The sequence below is a fragment of the Pelecanus crispus genome, chromosome Z (genome assembly GCF_030463565.1).
Source record: "Pelecanus crispus isolate bPelCri1 chromosome Z, bPelCri1.pri, whole genome shotgun sequence".
Classification (NCBI taxonomy): Eukaryota; Metazoa; Chordata; class Aves; order Pelecaniformes; family Pelecanidae; genus Pelecanus; species Pelecanus crispus.
In genome coordinates this window covers 27,919,576-27,942,108 of record NC_134676.1, presented here as the reverse complement: position 1 = coordinate 27,942,108, position 22,533 = coordinate 27,919,576, and the positions used below count along the sequence as shown (strand labels likewise).

General features: G+C 38.3%; 1 protein-coding gene across 1 annotated transcript in view; it reads left to right on the top strand.

Moving 5' to 3' along the window:
- IQGAP2 (IQ motif containing GTPase activating protein 2) overlaps positions 1–20,195 on the top strand; it is a 132,512-nt gene extending 112,317 nt beyond the window's left edge. Inside the window, exons 23-36 of the mRNA XM_075726007.1 lie at positions 117–280; positions 921–1,145; positions 1,748–1,888; positions 2,222–2,306; positions 3,938–4,170; positions 6,357–6,489; positions 9,770–9,872; positions 10,658–10,799; positions 14,218–14,305; positions 15,175–15,387; positions 16,770–16,930; positions 17,788–17,931; positions 19,454–19,562; positions 20,045–20,195. Of these exons, the coding sequence (XP_075582122.1) occupies positions 117–280; positions 921–1,145; positions 1,748–1,888; positions 2,222–2,306; positions 3,938–4,170; positions 6,357–6,489; positions 9,770–9,872; positions 10,658–10,799; positions 14,218–14,305; positions 15,175–15,387; positions 16,770–16,930; positions 17,788–17,931; positions 19,454–19,562; positions 20,045–20,158 (2,055 nt within the window). The 3' untranslated portion in view covers positions 20,159–20,195. The remainder of the gene's footprint in view (positions 1–116; positions 281–920; positions 1,146–1,747; positions 1,889–2,221; positions 2,307–3,937; positions 4,171–6,356; positions 6,490–9,769; positions 9,873–10,657; positions 10,800–14,217; positions 14,306–15,174; positions 15,388–16,769; positions 16,931–17,787; positions 17,932–19,453; positions 19,563–20,044) is intronic.
- Positions 20,196–22,533: the final 2,338 nt, after the last annotated feature.

Genomic DNA, 22,533 nt, shown 5'->3' with positions numbered 1-22,533 from the left:
ATATGGGAATCAACATAAATGCTTTTGGTGTTAATGCAAAAGTAGAGAGACCTGGCCCCCAAGCGGGGGTAGTTTGTCCTGGACAATAGCATTTAAGCCATTTGTTTGTTTTGTAGACTAATCCCACGTATCTGGCAAAGCTGATTTTCCAGATGCCACAAAACAAATCAACCAAGTTTATGGATACGGTCATCTTCACTCTATACAACTACGCCTCTAATCAGCGAGAAGAATATTTGCTTCTCAAACTCTTCAAAACTGCTCTAGAAGAGGAGATAAAGTATGTGCACTCACAAGACTTTAATTTGTGTTGCAGACAGTTCAGTGAATACTTAATACCTAAAAGAATTTGATGGTTAATCTTTAAACTGCTGTAAAATTTTATACATATTTTTGTTACTAAAGCAATTCATTTTCAGGGTAACTTATTCATTAACTCAACCTATTTCCAATTCAGATAAAAATCTTTCTATGGTGAACAGTATTTTTATATGGAAAAATTGCTTCAAAAAATCCAGACACTAGGGTTTCTTGCTTTTGTGCCTGAGCATTTAAGGGTGGAGAAAGTATTTTCTTTCTCTATGTAAATGTATGTTCTGTAAGTGGACAGTGGTGGCTTATCCTGAAACAATAAAATCTTATTTTATGCCCTTAACAGGTATTTGTTGAACAGGTATTTGGGCCTTAATCAGGTATATATTAGCTGCCACTAACTATGCTGTGTTCCAGGGACATTATCATAACACATATAGAACTCTGGTAGTAGTTTCTATAATCTTGTTTTATATGAAAGCCTAAGAAATTGACTGTATAAACATGTTTCAGCATAGAAATAGGATAATTTAAAAAGACTGAGTTTTGAAAACATGAATAACTGCATACATAAGTCAGATCTGAGAACTCTTCTGTTCTTGATACAGCTCTAAAGTAGACCAAATACAGGATATTGTTACTGGAAACCCAACTGTCATTAAGATGGTCGTCAGCTTCAATCGAGGTGCTCGTGGACAGAACACTCTGCGCCAGCTCCTGGCCCCAGTGGTAAAGGAGATCATGGATGACAAGTCCCTCATAATCAACACTAGTCCTGTGGATGTGTACAAGTCATGGGTAAACCAGCTAGAAATGCAGACTGGCGAGGCCAGGTGAGTGAGGAAGTTGGACATATTGTACCATTTAAATACTTGAGGGATCCCTCAGTTCTTCTCTCCCTTTCCTTCTCTGACAAATTGCCCTTGTGCCCATGCATCCCTTCCCCATTTTCCTGCAGCGCAATAAGACTTTTGGGGGGGAGGTGTTTGAAAAACAGGTACTGTAACCTGTTCTGAACAACAAAGGGACCACTTTCCTGGTCATGAACTTCAAAAGTCAATTACTTAACCTTTACAAGTGTAGTGGACTGTGCCATGGAAGAATTCATAGCCTTTTCCCCAGGTTTTATAACAGCATGTTAGTAGTGTCCCAGGCTTTTGAGGAGCTATGCTGGGATGTAGAGTTGCGTGCCTTAAATTAGGATTCCCCTTTTGTAATTAAGGGAAGGTACATGATGGCTTGTGCACCCCCACCTAAACAAACTGCCCTCCTCCAAAAAAGGAAGCTAATGCATCTGAGACTTTTGTTATTTAGCCAACTTCAGCTGTATTTGTCAGACCTTTTCTTCCGCTCACTGATGGCACTTATGAAGCAAAAAAAATGTATTTTATTCTTGAATACATTTAGCCTGGTTTAATATCTGTTTGCTTTGCAGTAAACTGCCATACGATGTAACCACAGAACAAGCACTAACACACACAGAAGTGGTCAATAAACTGGAATCATCGATTCAGAGTTTGCGAGCAGTAACTGACAAAGTTCTCACATCCATATTCTCTTCTCTCAATATGATGCCGTAAGTGCTGAGTTAGGAATCTCCAAGCTGCAGTTCATGTGCACAGTGAAGCTGCACTTGAAACTCGGCAATGGAGATCCTTTCAAATTACATGGCTTGTGATACATGCCTCTCTAATGACTTCCCCAGCAGAGGGAGTGGTTTCTCCACTTCTCCTACTCTGCTTTAGCCTCGTGAACATCTACCTGTACTTGAAACTTTTTGTATTTTCCATTATCTCATTTTGTGTTTTAAGTGGCTGGGGAAAAAGCCAATAACTTGGCTGACTAGAATGATTTTGTGTTTCATCTAAGTCTTCAAATATTTTTTCCTTTTCATCTGTTCTACATGTAGTTATGGAATGAGATATATAGCCAAAGTTCTGAAGAGCTCACTCCATGAGAAATTCCCAGATGCAACAGAAGATGAACTATTAAAGGTAGAGTTCTCAGGGCAAACTGCCAGCAGCCTATTCTTTTAATGCCAAAGGGTTTTTTTATTGACACTAAGCATTCTAAGGAACTGAGAACATCAGCGTTTACTGGAGGAATTTGGCACTTCTTGGGTTGCAAAGGAGTCTTGGAAGGGGAGGAGAAGGGAACTGTTGCCACAACCTAGCTATCTTAATTTGGGTGCTCAGCAATTCTTAGGGAAGACAGTGCTCAACCTGGTTTGGATAGTGGCTGTTCTCAGAAGGTGGGAGTTTATCTGAATCATCTTGGGTTTTGGTTTTGTACTACGGTCCCTACCACCAGCAATCCTTTCATGGAGAACACTGTGGTCTTCATTCCCCTACCCCCCCAACCTGAAGTTGTTAACATATTTTAAAAAATCATTACTATTGTAATTTAAATACAATGGGGAAGAGCTCTAATAATTATTTGCAAGTAGATCATTACATTACAATTATTTAAGATGCTTGTAAAAGTTGTAGAAATGACATTTGTACAGATTGAAAAGTACAGTGTGAGTGATAAGCATGGCACTGGCACACTGGCCATCACTAACCTATCATAGCCATGGTGCCTCTTCAGAGGGCTTAGGGGAATTGCTCCATAAGCCTTCCAGCCAGCTGAGAGACTGACAACTCTCTCAAATTAGAACTATTTGCGCTTCAGTAAAGCTACTTTCATTAGGGTTTAATGAAATGGTTCTAAAATTACAAGGTATTAATTTCAATATGACTTTCCCTATTATTCTTCAAAAAGATGCTGTTCAGTGTTTGGTTTGTTTTTTTTTTTTTAAAATATATTTATATATATCCTGGTGCCTAGAGGACCTCAAACTCCTCAGCTGAAAAATTAATTCTGCTTTTGTGTGTTTTAACAATGCATTGGAAATCTTTGCAAGCAGCATTTTTAGGGTACTTCTGTCCATCACTCCAGCAATACAGATTAAGGCACTGCTCAACTTATGAAAAAAAAAAAAGTAACAAATGGAGCATAAGACACCCAACTGAAAGCCTTTAAATGTGTAAGTTGGAAGTTCTGCAGGTGTCTACACATAAGCTGAGGCAAACTGCAGGAAGAAACGTCCTTCCTGTTTCTGAGATCAGGCATGATTTGAAGCCACCTTCTGCACAATAAAAATTACTGTAACATCACTATAGAAATTGCAGTTTGGACAATCTGTTCTCCAGTCTTTTAGGGCTGCATGCAGTCTTCATGAGAAACAATGGGTCCCTTGTCAATGAATGCATTAAATGCTGGCAGATACCCGTAGCACTTCAGATAATGAGTCTCTGGAGCTGAACCTTGCAAAACCTAGAAGAAACAAGAGTTGTATTTGTCTCTGTGTTCAACTCAATGCCTTGCTTTAGCTGACCTAAAGCCAGAACCAAATTGAAATGTAGTTGTAAAAGTCTGTAACTGAGGTTCATAGAGGTGTTGTAAGAGGCACATCTAACAAAAGACCACAGGCTCTTTCATTTAGCCACATCAGTAACATGTATGTCTTAGGGTTTCTACTACAGGTTCCTATGGTCTAATTCAGAAGTAGAAATGATGGATCATGTTTTGTAAAATGTAATTACTGTATGCAAAGGGAAGAACTCTTAATTTTTTCTTTTAGATTGTTGGCAACCTCCTGTACTATCGCTACATGAACCCTGCCATTGTGGCTCCTGATGGTTTTGATATAATTGATATGACAGCTGGGGGCCAGATACACCCTGACCAGAGGAGGAACCTAGGCTGTGTGGCAAAAGTCCTTCAGCACGCTGCTTCTAACAAACTTTTTGAAGGAGAGACTGAACATCTATCATCTATGAACGCTTACCTCTCACAGACATACCAGAAGTTCAGGTATGCAAAGCTCTCACAAATACCTCACAATACACAGTAAGAGCCCTCCTCTTGGGTAAGGCAGGTGGACTCCTCATTTACAGGAATTCCCTGCTCAGAGTTAAAAATGTTGAGTGATCTGCCATAGAGAAATTCTCACTGCTGAGGAAGTTGAAGCAGGAATAACAAGTTGTATTTCTGCTTGAGCATTACTTTGAGAACTGATCATCCCTGCTGGGCTGGTTGCTATAAGTCTTCCTTACTGCAAACACAGATTGTGAGAGCAGTGTGGGGTGATTCATTATCTAGCAGAAATAACATGTTCTTTGGTTGGGAGGACAGCTGAATGTTTTGTCTGAGGGCAAAAAAAGCTTATTGGTCAGGAAAAAGTTGCAGGTTTTGTTTTTTATACTTTCATCTTTGCCAAGAGATTCCATCTTTTCTTTCATCTTGCACGGTCATAGGAAATTACATGTTTTGCTACACTCTGGGACACAAGTTGTTTGGGATTATTGCTCATCTTTTGGGGTGATTGCTATTATTAGCTTGAAGCATTGTTGAGCCTTGTGACAAACTCACTTTCAGAAAATCTATTGTTAATATCTGCCCTTCATGAAAGCAAATGCACTGTTTATATAATAGGTTTCCTTGAGAGATCAGCCGTGAGCACAAAATACTTAAACTTAGTCATTCTGTGTATTGAAGTATTTAAGGGCATGACATAAACATGAAAAAACAATAAGTTAGAAAGTGTTATAGCAAGAATAACAAATGCTAATGAAAGAGAGAGCCTACTCTAGGTGGCCCTTTGATTACTGCAAAAGGAAGAATCCCTTTCCTAATTAAGCTAACTTTATACAAAACTGAGTCTCTGGGTGATTGTGCAATGTATTCTAACTAAACCCTCCTTAGACACCAACAGTGGCTGCTCTCAGCTGCCTGTTCCCCTTGTACTCACCCAGCAACGGCAATTGCAATATTAGCTATGTTAAAAGCTACCAGCCCTGCCTAGATCTTTTACTGTGCATTTATGAACTTGTGCGGGAATTTGTCCAAATCCTTCTTAAACCTTTCAGATCATCTGCCTCCACAACCTCCTCCTGTAGCAATATTCAGAAGTTTGCTACCTGACAGTTAAAATGGTGCATTCTTCCATGGATTTGAAATTAATATTTTCATGCTAGTTTAATTGCAACCCCCCTTGTCCCATTATTGTGTGATTTGATGAATGAATTCTGCATCCAGCTCATGCAACAGTACTGTGATTTTGTACACTGTGATTGTATCCCTCAGCTTTTCCTCTTCAAACTGAGGAGTCCCAGCCCTTTTCTTCTTCCCCCCATCCCCCCCAACTTCAAAGGTCCTCGGAGCCTGAAACATGCATCTTCCTCAACAGCGCAGGACTAGAACAGTGAAGGCAGGGTGGCTCCTGCAGCATCCCTGTAGGCCTCATCTAAAACCCTGTTTCTCCCATCTGCTCCAGTTCAGGTCCTCTCACTTTGGAAAACAAAGTGGTCCTCTGACAGGAGGACTTTGCTGTTTCATGGTTGTCTGTGCACAACCCTGAAGCTGTGAGTGGCTTGGAGAGACACCCGTTGTTGTCTTGGGAAGCAGGTCTCAGCTCTCCATGTACGTGCTAATTATGTTGAAGTAACAGTTCAACCATACTTTGCATTTTTTCCTCTCAAGATTCTTGCATTTATAAACAATACCACTTTTTCTGATGTTTCAAGCAGCTCAATTTCTGAGTAAAGGCAATCTAAATATTTGTAGGCCAAGTGGTAATTTTGTGCAGCTATTTCAAGTAATTTCTTCTCAGTACTCTTCATATTGCAAAGTGCCTTCATAAAATTGGAGGGTCTTTCTGTGGAAATCCTTCTGTAACTTCTACAGTATTAAATACAGACTTCTCTAAGTGTCTAAAATTTACCAAGTTATCGCTCCTTGTTGAATAAAGAGAAAAAAAAATCTACCTTTGAAACAGTCTTTCACCAGCTATCCATTGGTGGAAAGATGGAATGCTTTGTCATTTGTATTGATGTGTAAATATGTTGCCTCCAAAAGGTTCCTTTAAACACTAAGTGTAGATTGCAGATTCTAAGAGAAATATAATGTATGTCAAAGATTTGATTGTGTTTTTGTTATACAGGCCAACTAAAGCGAGTTTATAGGGGACAATTATTGAAGTATTTCTCATTTTCTTTCAGGAATTTTTTTCAAGCAGCATGTGATGTTCCTGAACCAGAGGAGAAATTCAATATCGATGAATACTCTGACATGGTGACTCTTAGCAAACCTGTCATATATATCTCCATTGAAGAAATTATCAATACCCATTCAGTAAGTCAATGAGAATATACTAGTCAACAGACTAACGTGTATAGATTATGAAATACTTGCAACAAATTGTCTCGGGGGAAAGCTTAGTCTTTGGTTTTCCTTTCGAAATAATTTCTTCAGTTCTCCTCTGAAATGATCTGGAATTGAGTATTAGATTGCATTTTTCCTAGAAGACTGCTTCCACATAAAAGCATTGTCCTAGTTTTGGCTGGGATAGAATTAATTTTCTTCCTAGTACCTGGTACAGTGCTGTGTTTTGGATTTAGGATGAGAATAATCTTGGTAACACACTGATGTTTTAGTTGTTGCTGAGCAGTGCTTACACTAGTCAAGGGCCAGCTTCTCATACTGCCCTGCCAGCAAGGAGGCTGGAGGTGCACAAGAAGGGGACACATCCAGGACAGCTTACCCAAACTGGCCGAAGGGGTATTCTATACCATAGGATGTCATGCTGAACAAAGAAAATGGGGAGAGTTGGCCAGGGGGGTGCAGCTGCTGCTGGGAAACTGGCTGGGCATCGGTCAGCGGGTGGTGAGCAACTGCATTGTGCATCACTTGCTTTGTATATTCTTTTATCATTACCATTATTTTCCCTTCTTTTTCTGTCCTATTAAATTGTCTTTCTCTCGACCCACGAATTTTACATTTTTTTCTGATTCTCTCACCCATCCCACTGAGGGGTAGTGGACAAACAGCTGTGTAGTGTTTAGCTGCATGCCAGGTTAAACCACAACAAGCATCATCTTGAATAACAATTAGAATATAACATTTTTCTAATGGGAGGGAGGAACATTTTTGTTCTAATCTAGTGTGATATTTACTTACTTACAAATACTTTCCTGTCCTGGCTAAGAAACTGACACCAACTTGAAGAAGCTCCTTTGAGTCTGGGAATAGAGGAAAATTCAGTGTATTTCATGACTCTGGCATTCTGTCATGTTTTGTGGGAAACAGATGCAAACGTCTGATTTAGAAGGACTGAAGCTGTGGCATCCTGCCAGTTCTTTATCATGGGTAAAGAACAGATTAACTGCAGTCTGTAGTATGACTCATTAGGGTGCAAGTTAAATGTCTACCACATGGTCCTCCTAAAGCTGGGATATTACTTTGTTTCCTGGCTTTTGCAAACTGTCCTCTGAACCCCCACCCCCCCACCCCCCCCCCCAAAAAAAAACCCCCAAAGCCTAAACACCATCACCCACCACCACCCCCCCCCCCAAAAAAAAAAAAAGCCCACAAACCCCACAAAGAACCTCCTACAAATATTGTCAGATATGCCATGGAAAAGGTATAATACCCAACTCCCAGTTCACCACATTACAAGCTAGTTTTATTCAAGTGAAAACTAATAGCCTAGTCTGCTAAAAAACGTTATTTGCTGGATTGTCTTTGTGCCTATTCTTTCTTTTAATTTTTTAAGACTTAGACCTGTGTCTGCATGTTTATGATCAGTGGTTACATTTAAGCACTAGTCTTGGTCAAATACTCCTTTTAGTAGGTTTGTTGAACGTCTAATATGTGATTTGATCCTAATATCACAAAGTATGACTGTGCAATTTTGTATTACCTGATAAAATACTCTACAAATATGAAGTGATTTAATGAAAGTAAATTGCCAAACAAAGGAGGTCAAGAAGATGGTCTTTTTTGATAATACGACTATGTGCGCTTGCCTGCCTAGAGGAAGCAAGCAACTAGGTCTGAAGACTGGCCATTATCTGCATGCAGTGTATTTACCAGGTGATCATCCTTGTCCCACACCACCTCTTCCACCAAACCTCCTCTGAAAGCCTGACCCTTCTTCTAAGTTGTCTTCTCCCACTGCACCTTCCCTGCAAGTGTAAATTAAACTTTCCATTCTGGTCCTACAGCTCAAAAAAAAAAATTAGTTTGAATAACAGGAGATGCATAAACATTTTGTCTGTTGTCACGTGTAGCTCAGCTTCAGTAAAAGTTCTCAAATCTGCCCTTTGTCATCATCTCCCATGACACTTGCCTAAGCTTAATTTTCATTGCACACCTCTGTAGGATGTAGCTGGAATGAGGGATCTGTTGCATGCCTCAGCTTTGGGTTTTGGTGCTTCCCCATGTATCTCTTGCCTTTGCCGCAAAGAATTTGTCCTGTGACGGCTTTTTCATTTTGTGCTTGTATAGCATCAAGCGTGGTAGAGTTTTAATCAGTACACATAGCGTTTCTCAGCAGTCCTCACGGTGTCATAGTCAACATTACATACATTGTGGGGTAGCTGCTGCACATAAGAAAGAAACTTGTTTTAAACAAGTTAATGGTTATGGGCTCATAACGCTCACTTCTATCTTGTAAGTATGTCTGAAATGCCTTTCTTTTCTGGACATAGGCTTTTTAGTTGTCAGTACTTTTCTAGTAACCAGTAACTCTGACTGTAACTTGCAGTGTTTAAATACTCAGAATCCTGGCATTTTTGCCTACTGTGCATGCTTTGCTGTAGCTAAATTTCAGTGAAGCTTGGTGACACTGTCTTTCCATCAGTCCTCCAAGTAAGGAATATTGCTTTTACAGGGAATGGACTGTTTAATCTAGCAGTCACTAATGCTTCTGGCTTTATCTAATTCAGCATGAGGTTACTTTTCGTATGAATAGTGAGAGCCTGTTTTCAAGAAAATGTTACTGCTGTGTTCATGCTCTTTATTAACTTGGCTTACCATTATTTTTGTGGCTTAAAGTTTTGAGAATGTACCCAGGTGCAGTGGAAGTTATTGTGAATATGTTCATAAATCTCCTGCAACTTCTAGGTCTATTAGCAATTGTGCAGCAGGTGCTGCATAGCTAGTTTCTCACTTACAAAATGTACTCATTTCTGAAATGTATCACTGATGCTATTGTAAGCTACTGGAATGAATACACAGAAAATAGGTATCTTTCTGTGGACTGCCAACCCGGTCTTCTTTCCTTCGTGTGCTTAGTTCAGGATGCAGCACTGAAATGCTCTGCTTGGGATTATCACCCTTTACTCTGTGATACTTCGCTAGTCCTAAAGGCAAATCTTAAATTTCTGCTCAGCTGTGATGTTCAACACTCCAGAGACGATTGCTGGAGGAGCACAGCAAGCTGTCTTACAGCAAGAACAATTCTAAACTCATGGTCCAGAACTTAGCATGCTTCCCACCTTGGGTCCTCCATAATCCTCATCACACTAGGTCTGCATTTTTCAGCATTTAGTCTCCAGATTTATTTACAAGTATAAAGATGCTGGGAATGGGATTTTTTTTGGATGATGACTTCATTTATGTTTGTTTATAGCTACTATTAGAACACCAGGATGCCATTGCCACTGAGCCTAATGATCTGCTGAATGAATTGCTGGAAGGGCTGGGACCTGTTCCTGATGTAGAATCTTTCCTTGGTATGTTGTTCTTCGTCTTTATGGTTAACTTCACTCCAGGGGCAGAATTAAATGGGGGCTTGATTTAAGTACTCTCATGTCTCACGGTGACAGCTTCTTCACTTACGATAGAATTCTTTTCTGAACACTTCTTGTAACACCACTCCTTATAGTTGTACCTTCTTCTAACTGCAATATTCACTCTAAAGATTAATGATGGGATTTAAAATCCAAACTTTAATAATGTTTTGAGCAGAATGATCCAGTTGTGCTCAAATTGCAGATAGAAACCAAGTGATTTTTAATAACCTGATTTTAAGATTTGCTAGTGTTGACTAGAAACTTACAAAAAGTGCACAGTGAATTCTTAAAACAGCCATTTTTTATTTTCACAGTTAATTATCCAAATAAAAATGAAGTTTTAAAAATTATGCAAATTTATTAGAAAGTTACAAAGAATAAATGTGACTGATATTTAATTTCCCTTAATTGTAGTAAGGTGTGAACTGTTTAGAAAGTAGCTAGGATGTCATGGATAATACCATCTTCCAAGTGGTAGCATTTCCAAAATATCCTATATTGGGCTTATCTATCTATTCTATAACTGGGCTTATAAATAGCTGGCTTATTGTTTTGATTGTTCAGTGTCTAAAAAAAGGCTGCTTCTAAATAGTAGGAATGGGTATGCTATTTAATAAACTTAATATTTCTGATGATTTACAGTGATTTATCTAGGTTCTTGTTTGCTTCATGCATTGAATCATGGGAAACTTGGCAAACTTGAAGTAAAAGGTATTTCCTTACAGGAGAAGGAGCTGTTGATCCCAATGACCCCAACAAGGAAAGCACACTGAATCAACTTGCAAAAACAGAGATTTCACTGTCTCTAACAAGCAAATATGAGTTACGAGAAGGTGATGATCAGGATCTTAAAAGCCTGATGATAAAGTAAGTTTTGCTTAAGAACCTGTATTCTGGCAATGTGGTTTTTTTGGTGGGGTTTTGTTGTTTGTTTTGGGGGTTTTTTTTTTGAAAAAAAAAGTTGCTTCCATGCTGCTGCCATGCCCAAATGCATTTTTGACGTCCTGAGCGCACTCAGTTTTCAAAAGCCAGTTTGTGTTCAGTCCTACTCAAACTTTTGCAAAAGTCAAAGAGAAACTGTCAATTCTTCCAGAAAGCTTACAGAAAGATAAACATACTGCCACTGTCCAAAACAGTGTTTTGGACTGTGACTGGATCATTACCAAACCTATCTAACCTTCCATGAAGTTGTAAAAGCATTCTGCTTTAAAACACCACGGATTTGCAAAAGCAGAGATGAAAAGCTGTCTAGCTTTGTCCTTAAGGGATGGACAGTATCACTCTGTCGTCTTCTCCCCCTCAAAGGGAAAAACATTTCACTGATGTACTGCCATCAGGTGTTTGAACAGGATGCGACTGTCACTTCAGCAGGAACAGTGTAAGCTTTTATCCAGGGAAAGAAAATTATGTTTATTCTATTTGGTGAGCAAATTAAGAAATGGCTACTAGGATACCCTGTGATATAGGTTTTATAGTAAAAAATATTTCTATAAAAGCACTTAGTATCAAATTATTGGCACCTCTCTTTCAAAGTTTTTTCAAGCTCTCCAGACTAAGGATTGGCTTATTTAGGATTGTGGTGCTTCCTGGACAAGGGGGAGAATAGGATGCTGCTCTCCTTTATTACTATGCTTGTTTTCACCCCACAAGTGTGAAGGTTAGAAGTTCACTTTGAAGGGAAATACAGCATAAGGATTTTACACCTTTGCAAGCAGTAAAGTGTAGATACAGGCTGTAATTCCACTCTTATCTGTTAGGGTTTGTTTTTTTTTTTCCAAATCAAAAATCAGTAAACTGAATTTATTAGGTAATATGTGAAATTTTACTTCTGAAGAAAGTTCTTAGCTATAATGTCTGTACTAGGTAGTGCAATTTCTATAAAAGACATATCTGCCTGTTTAAAGTCTGGGGGGAAAAAAAAAACCCTAATTTTAAGTGCAAGAAAACTCTTATTATTTTTCCTAAAAGGAAGAGGATGTTTTCCACCATAATTGTGCATATTTAATCTGAATCTTAAAGAAGAAATCACCAAGGTTTTTCTGTAACTTGCTATCGAATATAATTTGAGATCTAAAGTAAAGGGACTGCAATGACAACGTCAAATCAAAACCGTCTTAGTCACTTGGTACTCCAGGGACCAAGGCTCTAGAGCTGCTCCCAGGCTGGTTTTGTAATAAGGATATGCCTGCTGCTGTCCCTGGGGTCGGGGGCAGGGGGGGAATCATGATTCCTGTTCTTTTTCCCCTCTATGTAGGAGTAAAATGCTAGCCCTTAACGGAATCCCTAAAAATATGTGAAAGCAAGGCCAAGAGAAATGTCTTTAATCCTCTACACCATGTGGAAATATGTTGAAACAATAGCATGAGAATTAACAAAAGAATTTAACTTCTCTATTGCATAAGTGTTTTCAAGTAATATTTCTCATAACTGCAGCAATATCAAAAGTTAAAATACTTACTGCTACCTTTTACACAAGAGATATGTAAATATATATGCTTAGCTTTCCTACCTTAGCTGTAGAGAAGTCCTTTACTGCAAGTGTGAAATACTAGGCACCTGGCTAAAATTCAAGTCACAGCTGATTCACTGAATGTTCCTTTTTTCTCTGCAAGTGACATGCCTCTTCTATAGAAGTATCAATGTATTTGCTTTTTAAATGGTTTTGTTAAGACTTCTGTTGAAGAACCCTCAGATTTGCTGGTACGCCTGTCTAAGAGACTGCACATAAGGTGCCCTGTCTGTGTGGTTTGAGCGCGCAGGTGCCACACGCCAAGTGGCAGGGGAAGGGGGAGGCGTCCAGCCCCAAGTGGGCTGTTTCTGGAAAACAACAGAGCTGAGCGGGTTTGGTGCACGGGGAGAGGAAGCTGAAAGGAGAGGAAGTGGAAATAAGCCTCACGTCTTACTGGCCATATCAGCACCTGTTTCTAAGGCAGCGCATAAAGTGATAATGCCCGTGTACATTAACATAGACTGTGGTGGTAACCACCACAGACTGACAAAGGTTGTGTCAGGCAGAGAAAGCCAGCAATGTATTGATGTAGCCCAAGTGAACCAACTTTAGGAAACCTTTCTGGGTTTGTTTTGGTTTGGTTTTTTTTTTTTTTTTTTCCTGGCAAATTGGAGGGGATTCCAAGAGAGTTTGTGAAGGAAAAATACATTTAACAACAGACCTTCAGAAGCTGTTGAATGTGCTTGAACCGCTCAGTGCAGTTAGCAGCTCTGGATGAGCAAAGCAGTTTCCAGGAGGTTTAGCAGGTTGCCTCCTAACATGGAAGGAGCAGTGCTTCAGGTCTGCCTGTGCTGTCAGTCATTCCTGCCTCGCTGCCCTTTCCACGGACCCTTGGATCATACCCAAATACTCAGTGGGTTTGGATAATCTTGCCTGTGTAAGAGTAAATGTTTTTGTCCCGTTTCATTGCATTTTTGTGAGAACTTCTAGTCCTGAAAACACCAGCAAAACCCCCAATTTTACATAGTTTACCTATCATTTTAAACCAAGTCATGAGGTTTTATCACAGAAGCCTTGATCATATTTAGACACTTTCCTGAGAAATTTAAACTCCTTCTTCAAGTTTCTGTTAATTTTTAAGAATAATGAGCTATATCTCATTTGTAACAATGTTCTCTAAATTAACAGAATTCTGTAGCAGGATGTTCTTGGAAGTATTATGGATGAAAAGACAGCAGGAATGAGATAAATTCTTACCAAAAAAAGAACTGGTTTATATATCAGGGTGTAGCAGCTTCCCTTTTTTAGGAAGGAAATGCTCTTTGTCAGTTGCCACCAGAGAAATATCTGCCCTTAAGTGCTGTGCATAAATGCACTGTGTGGAATGTAAAATTATTTCAGAAGTTCAGCAGTTTTGAGTGCATTTCCACTTTACTCAGTAAATATGACCCTTAATGGAACCATGCATAGCTCAGGCTTTGCAAAGATTACATTCCTATCTGCTGTTTTGTCATGATCATAATGAAAATCCACATGTGAGCTGTTGCTTAGATTTTTATTATGTTAACAGTAACTGTTTACTGTGCTAGTTGGTTAACTGTTTTCTGAAATAAAAGGGGGAAAAAGTGTGCATGTATTTCTCTATTGAGACCTGTGTAGAAGCCAGATGTTCAACATTATTAATGGAAGCTCTGAAACATAAAAAGCTAGGAAACATAAACATTACCAAGTATCCATAATAAAGGGGTAGCTTGCTAGTTTTACTGTTGAAGAAATTAAATGCACAAGTGATCCAGTGACAACTGGTTTGTAATATCCATATATCCTTTTTAAAAGGACCAAAAGACTTATTGTGGATGTGATACGAACACAGCCAGGAGAAACGCTCTTAGAAATATTAGAAACACCACCCACTGCGCAACAGGTAAGAGCTATACTGTGCCTGAATAGGGAAGAAAGTACATATTTTTTTATAGCTATTTGAAAACCTTAAGAGATCTCTGAAAGCTTTCTCCACAGCTTTGTAACAATGAAATCATTGTTGCTGTTTTTAGACTATTCAGATCTAGAGCCTTGAAAACATGAGACTTAAAAATTTTCTTTTACTGTATAATTAGTAACAGCTTCAGAGTAAAAGACAAATTAAGTCTTCCTGTCAACCAGCACACCCATAATAATATTTTTTTCTTTACATTTTTTGTAAACAGGGTCTTTTCTCTCCTATGTTATTAACACAATCAAATAGCCTGAGGTGAATCCTTCTGCTAGATTTTTTTTTTTTCCCCCCCTCCTCATGAGTATCTTAACTCAAGTTCCCTGACACCTAGTTTATTTGCTTAAGCAATACAAGCAAACATCTGCCTGGGGAACTACTGCTATCCTTGGTGTGGGAATTGAGTGGGAAGAGCTCCCAGCTGAAGACTTCCCCATAGATACTGACACACAAAGCTGTATCTCAATAATGTACACATTTTAGCTTACCTCAGGATGTGCATATGCAGGAGACAACTGTGAGATCTGGACAGTCTTGCTGCAACTAAGTGAAGTCATTGAGTTGTCTGGCTGATTTTAGACATGTTTTGATTAATTGAAATACATGTCTAGGTGTTGTGATTAGTTACTTAATGTCAAAAGGCATAGTAAATGTAGCACTTTCAGACCACATGGTAAGAAGATATAAATAAAGCCTGCACCTTGAGTCTTAATAATCTCCTTTGAGAATTCAATGTACTTGAATACTTAACTGTTATCATGAGCTGGAAGAATACTGTTCTGGATTTTTTTTTTACCCAGGAATCTGAGCACTTGAAACTTGTAGAAAAACGTGCCATCTTAGATTCCAAAACTCCAGAGAAAATAAAGCACAGTCAGTCTATTTTTGAAGATGGGCAGCTACCAATAGAACAAAAGAAAAGAAAAATTCAGAGAAATCTCCGGACATTGGAACAAGCAGGACTAGTGTCTTCAGCAACTAAGTACCAAGAAATTATAAATGAGATCGCTAAGGTAAATGGAGCATCCTTCCCTGTATATTGATGGTTTTTAGGCATCTAGCCTAAATCTATTCCAGCTAGAGATGTACAATATACATTTTCCAGAGAATGCTACACTAAATTGCTGAAGTGTCCACATAAGAGACAAATCATCTTTGTTTGCTGACAAAATAAGTGAAAGACAGTACTCTCATGCATAACTACCTGAATTGAATAGCATACAATTGTAGACTTTGCTATCCAGATTTGATATTGATGCTGTTTTAACTTCTCCAGTACAATGTGTTTCAGTATAGCTTTTTATATTTTACAAAGAACAAGAATTACTCATCAGTGTTTCAATTAATAATTAATGTAGTCTTGGTAGGGTTTAAACAGACTTCAAAAAACCCAGAACATTCTCTGAGTGGTATTAACACCAATCTGCAGTGGTTGGGCAGGACATAAGGAGAATAGTGGGCCAATGTGGTGCCCATCTGGGGCACCTGGGGTTGATAAAGCACCAGGCCTGTTGTGTACAAATCAGCAAAACCTGTTCCAAATCCACACCCAATACCGTCTGTAAGAATCTTAGTGTATTGGATTATCTTTAATTACTCATGAGTAATACTGGATTATCTTTAATTACTCATGAGTAAACTACTCATAGCTCACATGAATGATTTACACATTATAAATATGTATTTTTAAACTTGCAAATACATTTGAATACATAAATGAGTAAATTACTCGTGTGCTAAGTCTCTAATATAATTAAGTATGTTGCACCTACTCTGAAGTGCCATTTTAAAGCCCTGCTCAGTTCAGGTGTCTGCATCTGCTTCCAGTTGAGAGAAAACCATTCTAAGCATGTATTCAGTGCCCCATTCTTTTTTATTGCTTATCTATAAGCCCAGATGCTTTGTTTTGAGCTGTTAAGGCAATCTGAAGATTGGGATGAGCCTTAGGACTGGAAGTTGCTTTTATTTTATTTTCGACTACCTCAATTCAACCATTACTTTCAACCCAAGCTCTAGTTTAGCAGTAGCTAGTTCTCACCTTGTAGAAGCCCAAGCTCTCATTTCTTAGGCCTCTCACCAGAAACTAGTTGTGAGAAAGCTTCCATTTACAACACGAAGACAACATCTTCATTATGACTTCTGAATCTGTAATGCCCTGGAGACCATAGCAGAGTTCAAGATCTCCCCACTGGTATACATGAGTAGCAATCTGATTGTTTTCTGTACAGTCATGTAAACTGTAGTACTCACTTCTGGTACCATGCTTGTGAGAATTAACATGACAGTTCATGCTTTTTCTCAGTAATTAAGTCAGGTTGTGTAATTACAGTTTTGAATCATAATAAGCTCAGACTTTTTAAAATATCAACCTAATAAACCAATTAAATTTATTTAGGATATCCGGAATCAAAGAAGATACAGACATCATCGAAAAGCTGAATTGGTGAAACTCCAGCAGACTTTGAATGCACTTAACTCCAAGACAGCATTTTATGAAGAACAAATTAATTATTACAACACCTATATAAAAACTTGTTTAGACAACTTAACAAGAAAGTGAGTTGAGTCTTCTTGTCTTTCAATATTTCAGTGTGTTTTATCAAGAGGGACAGCAGGTGTTAACCTGTAGTTGAAAGTTTTGATTCCAACAGTTTAACAATCCATGGATTAAAAGGTCTATGGGAGTTTGTCACTGTGATCTGAGTCAGAACCTGGAAAGTAAAGTCTTGCATTTATTTAAAGCTGCCTTACAGAAAGAGGCCTGAGATGTATACGTGTTTACAATATGTTTAGTTGGGGCTATTTTGCACATCCATTAGCATGCTTTGAAGTCATGCAGCTTTGGGAAGTAATTAGTGATTTTTCTTCCTTCATTAAAAGGATTAGATTTTGTCTTTAGAATGGCAAAGGGGGAAATAAATGCCTAAAGAATTTTACTTTTCAGGTATGATACAGTTACTCAAGAGCAAGCCCCTTGCAAATGCCACCTAAGTGTCAAAACAAAAACATTTTACTGACACAAACAGGAGCCTTCCTAGTGCATACCTCATTGATCCAAAAATGAACTCTTAATGGCCAATCTTATTTAACACCTATGTCACTGTATGCTTACAAATCAATATTTTAAAGTGATGATTGTGGACTCTTTTTGGATCAGGGCTGCATTTCACAATAGAGTTTAAACCAGTGCTAAAAACATTGATTCAAAATGATTGCCAAAATGTTTAGACTACTCACTGTGTGCTAAAAATCCCTCTAATTCTTAGATTTGTTTTGAGTGTTAATTCGTTCATTAATAGGAGTTCAGGAAGTTAGAGTGAAGGAAAACTGTGTGTGACATGGCTAGAAGAGTAGCTGAAGTGTAAAAGAACTGGTAGATAAATCAAAAGCCATTTTTCTTGTTCTCTTCCCAGAAATTCACGGAGGTCAATTAAACTAGATGGAAAAGAAGAGATGAAGGGAAGCAAAAAAATGAAGCAGGCCTCATTAAAGTACACAGCTGCAAGACTGCATGAAAAAGGTGTCATCCTAGAAATTGAAGATCTTCAAACCAACCAGTAAGTGTGGTATAAAACAATTCAGAGCACTTTCTAATCAACAGCTTCTTAAGTGGCCTAGCTTTTATTAAAAGAAATCTTCGCAATTTCCTGTGCCACCTAAAATTACCTCAGACTTTTACATTCAGAAGAATGATAAACCCTAATCGTCATAATTCATTTTTTCCCTTGTATCTTGCCATATGATTATCTTGGGAAAATATTTGAATAAGCCTATTTTGGCATTAGTGTCCTGGTTTCGGCTGGGATAGGGTTAATTTTCTTCCTAGTAGCAGGCATAGTGCTGTGTTTTGGATTTAGTATGAGAAGAATGTTGATAACACGCTGATGTTTTAGTTGTTGCTAAGTACTGCTTATGCTAGTCAAGGACTTTTCAGCTTCCCATGCTCTGCCAGGCGCACAAGAAACTGGGAGGGGGCACAGCCAGAATAGTTGATCCAAGCTGACCAAAGGGCTATCCCGTACCATATGATGTCATGCTCAGTATATAAAGTGGGGGGGGTTGGCCGGGGAGCAGCGATCGCTGCTGGGGAACTGTCTGGGTATCGGTCGGTGGGTGGTGAGCAATTGCATTGTGCATCACTTGCTTTGGATATTATTATTATTATTATTGTTATTGTTATATTGTTATTGTTATATTGTTGTTATTATTATATTGTTATTATTATATTGTTATTATTATCATTACTATTTTACTTTATTTCAATTATTAAGCTGTTCTTATCTCAACCCAGGAGTGTTTCTCACTCTTACTCCTCCAATTCTCTCCCCCATCCCATCGGGGTAGGGGGAGTGAGCGAGCGGCTGCGTGGTACTGAGTTGCTGGCTGGGGCTAAACCACGACAATTAGTTGAGATGGAACCAGTACAAGTCTGACAGCACACTCACTGCTAATGACAGACTTGTTAAGCAGTTGTATCAGTTATTTTTTCATTTACTGACCAATCACTTTCATATAACTGAGTAAACACCTGGTCTTCTGCACTTCCTCACTATGGCAAGGTGAATGGATGTGGTGTTTTAACATCCCTTTTGTATCTATCGATTTTGAGGCTGCTGTAGTGAAAATCTTCCATCCTCTGCACCCTTCCATCCCTCTTCTGTATAGAAAAAAGTTTTGCAATTTTTCTGTAAGTGGGTTCATCAGGCAGAGGAAGCCACATGAGGCAAACTGAAACCAGGGAAGAGTGTGTACGTACCTGCAAGGAGACACTCAGGCATGGCAGAATGAAAATCTGGCTGCCCTGTTACTACGCTGTGGTCATCTCTTTTTCCTGAACTTCCCACAGCCCATTTTTTTTCCAGTATAAAAGACTTGAGAGTTCTGTATTCCATATTATATGTACACCAGAAAGTCTCCAAGAAAACACTGCAGTAGGGACGGAGTGGTTCATTTGACACCATTTGCACTGCTTATGGTCAAAGTTCTTTTGTGTACTGCATGCTTTTTCCCCAAAACTGTCTCTGGACTATATAAAACTGCACAGCATACATAATCAGTTATCCTTCTTTTTCTTTTGAGGTTTAAGAATGTGATGTTTGATATCACACCTGGAGAAGAAGTGGGTGACTTTGAAATCAAAGCAAAATTTTTGGGGGTTGAGATGGAAAAAGTGCAGCTCCATTTTCAGGTAGAGTTTGAATTTTGTTACTTTGCTATATAGTCACAGTTGCATTTCCTCTAAATATGAACTACTTCAGATTTTTTGTATGTATTCCTGAACTATTCCATCAGCACAGAACATCAGATCATGTGGGCAGTAACTATATAAACTCCATAGGATGCTGGGCATGGAGTTCAGTTAACGTTTATATTAGGGCAACTGCGTGAAACCAAATGCCACATTAGTTGGGTGGCAAGCAGCAAATAGCAAGAAAAAACAAAAATACACAGAAAACAGTATTTCTTTTTGTTTGCAGTAACTGACAGTCTACAATTTGGGATCTAGAGGACATATAATGTTTTCTACACCTGTCCAACAGTTGCTTGTAATTGTTTAAATTGTGAAGGACCTGGAGTTTGAGATGGTTATCACAGGATGAAAATGACCCCATCTTGTTGCTGTAAGGTATGGATTCACACAGTGACTAATGACTTTATTTCTGATTACAGGACTTGCTTCAGATGCAGTATGAAGGTGTGGCTGTAATGAAAATGTTCGATAAAGCTAAAGTGAATGTGAATTTGCTCATATTCTTGTTGAATAAGAAGTTCTATGGCAAATGATCTTCGGATATCATGGACTGCATCGATCAGTGGGAAGTCTATTCAGTATTTTTTTTCATTTAAAATTTGTTTGAAGTTTGTCATTGGATGCTTTTTAACTTTAAAAAAAAACCCTAAAACACCAAATATTCAGAGGAATGTACACAGTGCCTTTTCAGCATTGGTAATGAAGCAGAAAAGCAGAAAATAGATTAATTTAAACAGTTCCAGATTTCCTTGGTGTTGGTACCTTCAAATCAAAGTATTTTTTAGGACACTCAGCTATTGTGGTTGTATGGATTTTAAGGTAGTCAGAAATTCATTTTAGTTGAATATATAAACCTAACCTCTTCCTATTAAAACATTTTCAAATGACCTCAGATATATAATATAGTTCTTATTAGACTTTATTTACCAAAAGAAATCCTAATTTGTTTCTAAGGGATAGTGCTTGGGCAAATATTTAGTTACATACTAAGCCTATTTTTTTGTCAGTTGTCAATTGTAATGCAAACTTATTGTGCAATTCAAAAGATTTTATAGGTAATTACAAAGTGACAATAATGTCTTACTGTACAAAAATATATTTTGTGATTCATTCCTACTAAATGCACTACTGCCTCATGTAAAATGACATTTTCTACTTTCACAGCCTTTGGAGTGGCATTGGGGACATCTAAATAGTGAACAGTTGTTGTTCAGTTTGAAGTATTTGTAACGTAAATTGTGCCTGTCTGTCTTTTTTGTAAGAAAATAAATGCAATAAAATCAGTATTTAGATTGTTTTTTAAAATATTCTTTGGAGATTGTTCTATGTAAAATAAACATTACCTAATTAAACTGGCTTGGTGCCTAAATTTCATTTAAGAGAGTCATTAAAGTAGAAATCCAGATGGTAGTGAAAGAACTTCTTTCAGTGCATTTATAAAATTGAATTTAATTAAGCTTGATTGTCCTCAGAGTACACTTTGGGAAGGTTGTTCAGCAGTGAAGACTTCATGGCCTTTATGCCTTTGCACATGATGGTGATTTTGCTGATGAACTACCAATAATATCCACAGAGAAAGTGTACAGTGGGTAATGGGATAAATACATAAACCATGGGAAAATATTTCCTACTCTCACTTTCCTTGTGACAAACATTTTAAAAGATGGACAGTGAGGCATTCTGGGATGCATTGTAAAAGCAAATATTAAACAAGTATTAATTCTGAAGGTGGAATAAAACAGTGTAAAGTCAGTGGCAGATATATAGACCATGAGTTTAGTTGGTATACTGACCTGTGGTGTTATACAAGCTGAAAAAATGACTACACTTTACTAAAGATTCTCATTTATGCATGGCATTAAATTCGAACACTTGACTACTTTAAAACAGCTAAGATCCCTAATTAAAAGATAAACAGCTCCTACATGCTTCCATTTTTCTTCTAGCTAGTTATGTATAAGCCATTTTAACATGACGTACATGCTGCAGTATTAATACCCCGGTTCAAACAGCTGGATGGGAAGGTGAAAGCAGCACTTTCACTTCTTTCCTTTGGAAGTAAAATAGTACTTGACTATGAATTAAACTCACAATCTTCTGTCCCCCTTTTATTTGTAAGAGCCTTGACTAATCCCTACATATTTTTGATAAATTCTAGCTGAGTAGGTAAGTCTGCACAGGTGGGATGTTGATCCTAAGGCCAGACCTTTGAGGTATTGTGCAAAAGCCTGGAGGTCTGCTGGTGAGACATACTAGAGCCCCACAGGCTTTGTTAGAAGTCAGTCACCCCTGGATGTGCTGTTTGTGTAACGCACTTGACACATCTAGTTCTAGTGTGAACAGCATGTTCCTTGGTTATTTCCTGATGTATGCAAGCTTAGGAAAGCTTGTTTGGTTCCCAGGTAATGGCATATACGAAAGGTACAGTCTGTGTGCTAGCACTCACCTTTTCCAATTATTTCTGGGGCTTTCTGCTCTTCTAGTGCACATCAAAGAGTAATTTCCATTTAATTTCTTTAAACTCCTTTAGAAGCTTTTTTCTTAATTAATTAGTTCAGTTTAGGGCCTTGTCACTGAACAAACAATGAACCTTGCTGAACAGGACTGACCACAATGATTTCTACCTAAATATAAGGTTGCCAGTAGTACCAAGTACTATGCAAATGAGCAAAGTAATCGTGTGCCCACCTACTGCTGTTCTATGCTGACAGGTACTAAATACAACAAAAAAGAAAGGCTTTTTGGAAGCTGCTGGAAGCTGCAATTTAGGGTCTTCAAAGTTAGACAGGACTTGATGAAACCAGTTTCATTCATGAAAGAGTCTTGTGGAAAGACTTGCACTGCTGCTGTAAAACCTGAGGAAAAAGCCAGTACAGCTGAATAGAGCCTACACATCAGTTGTCACCAC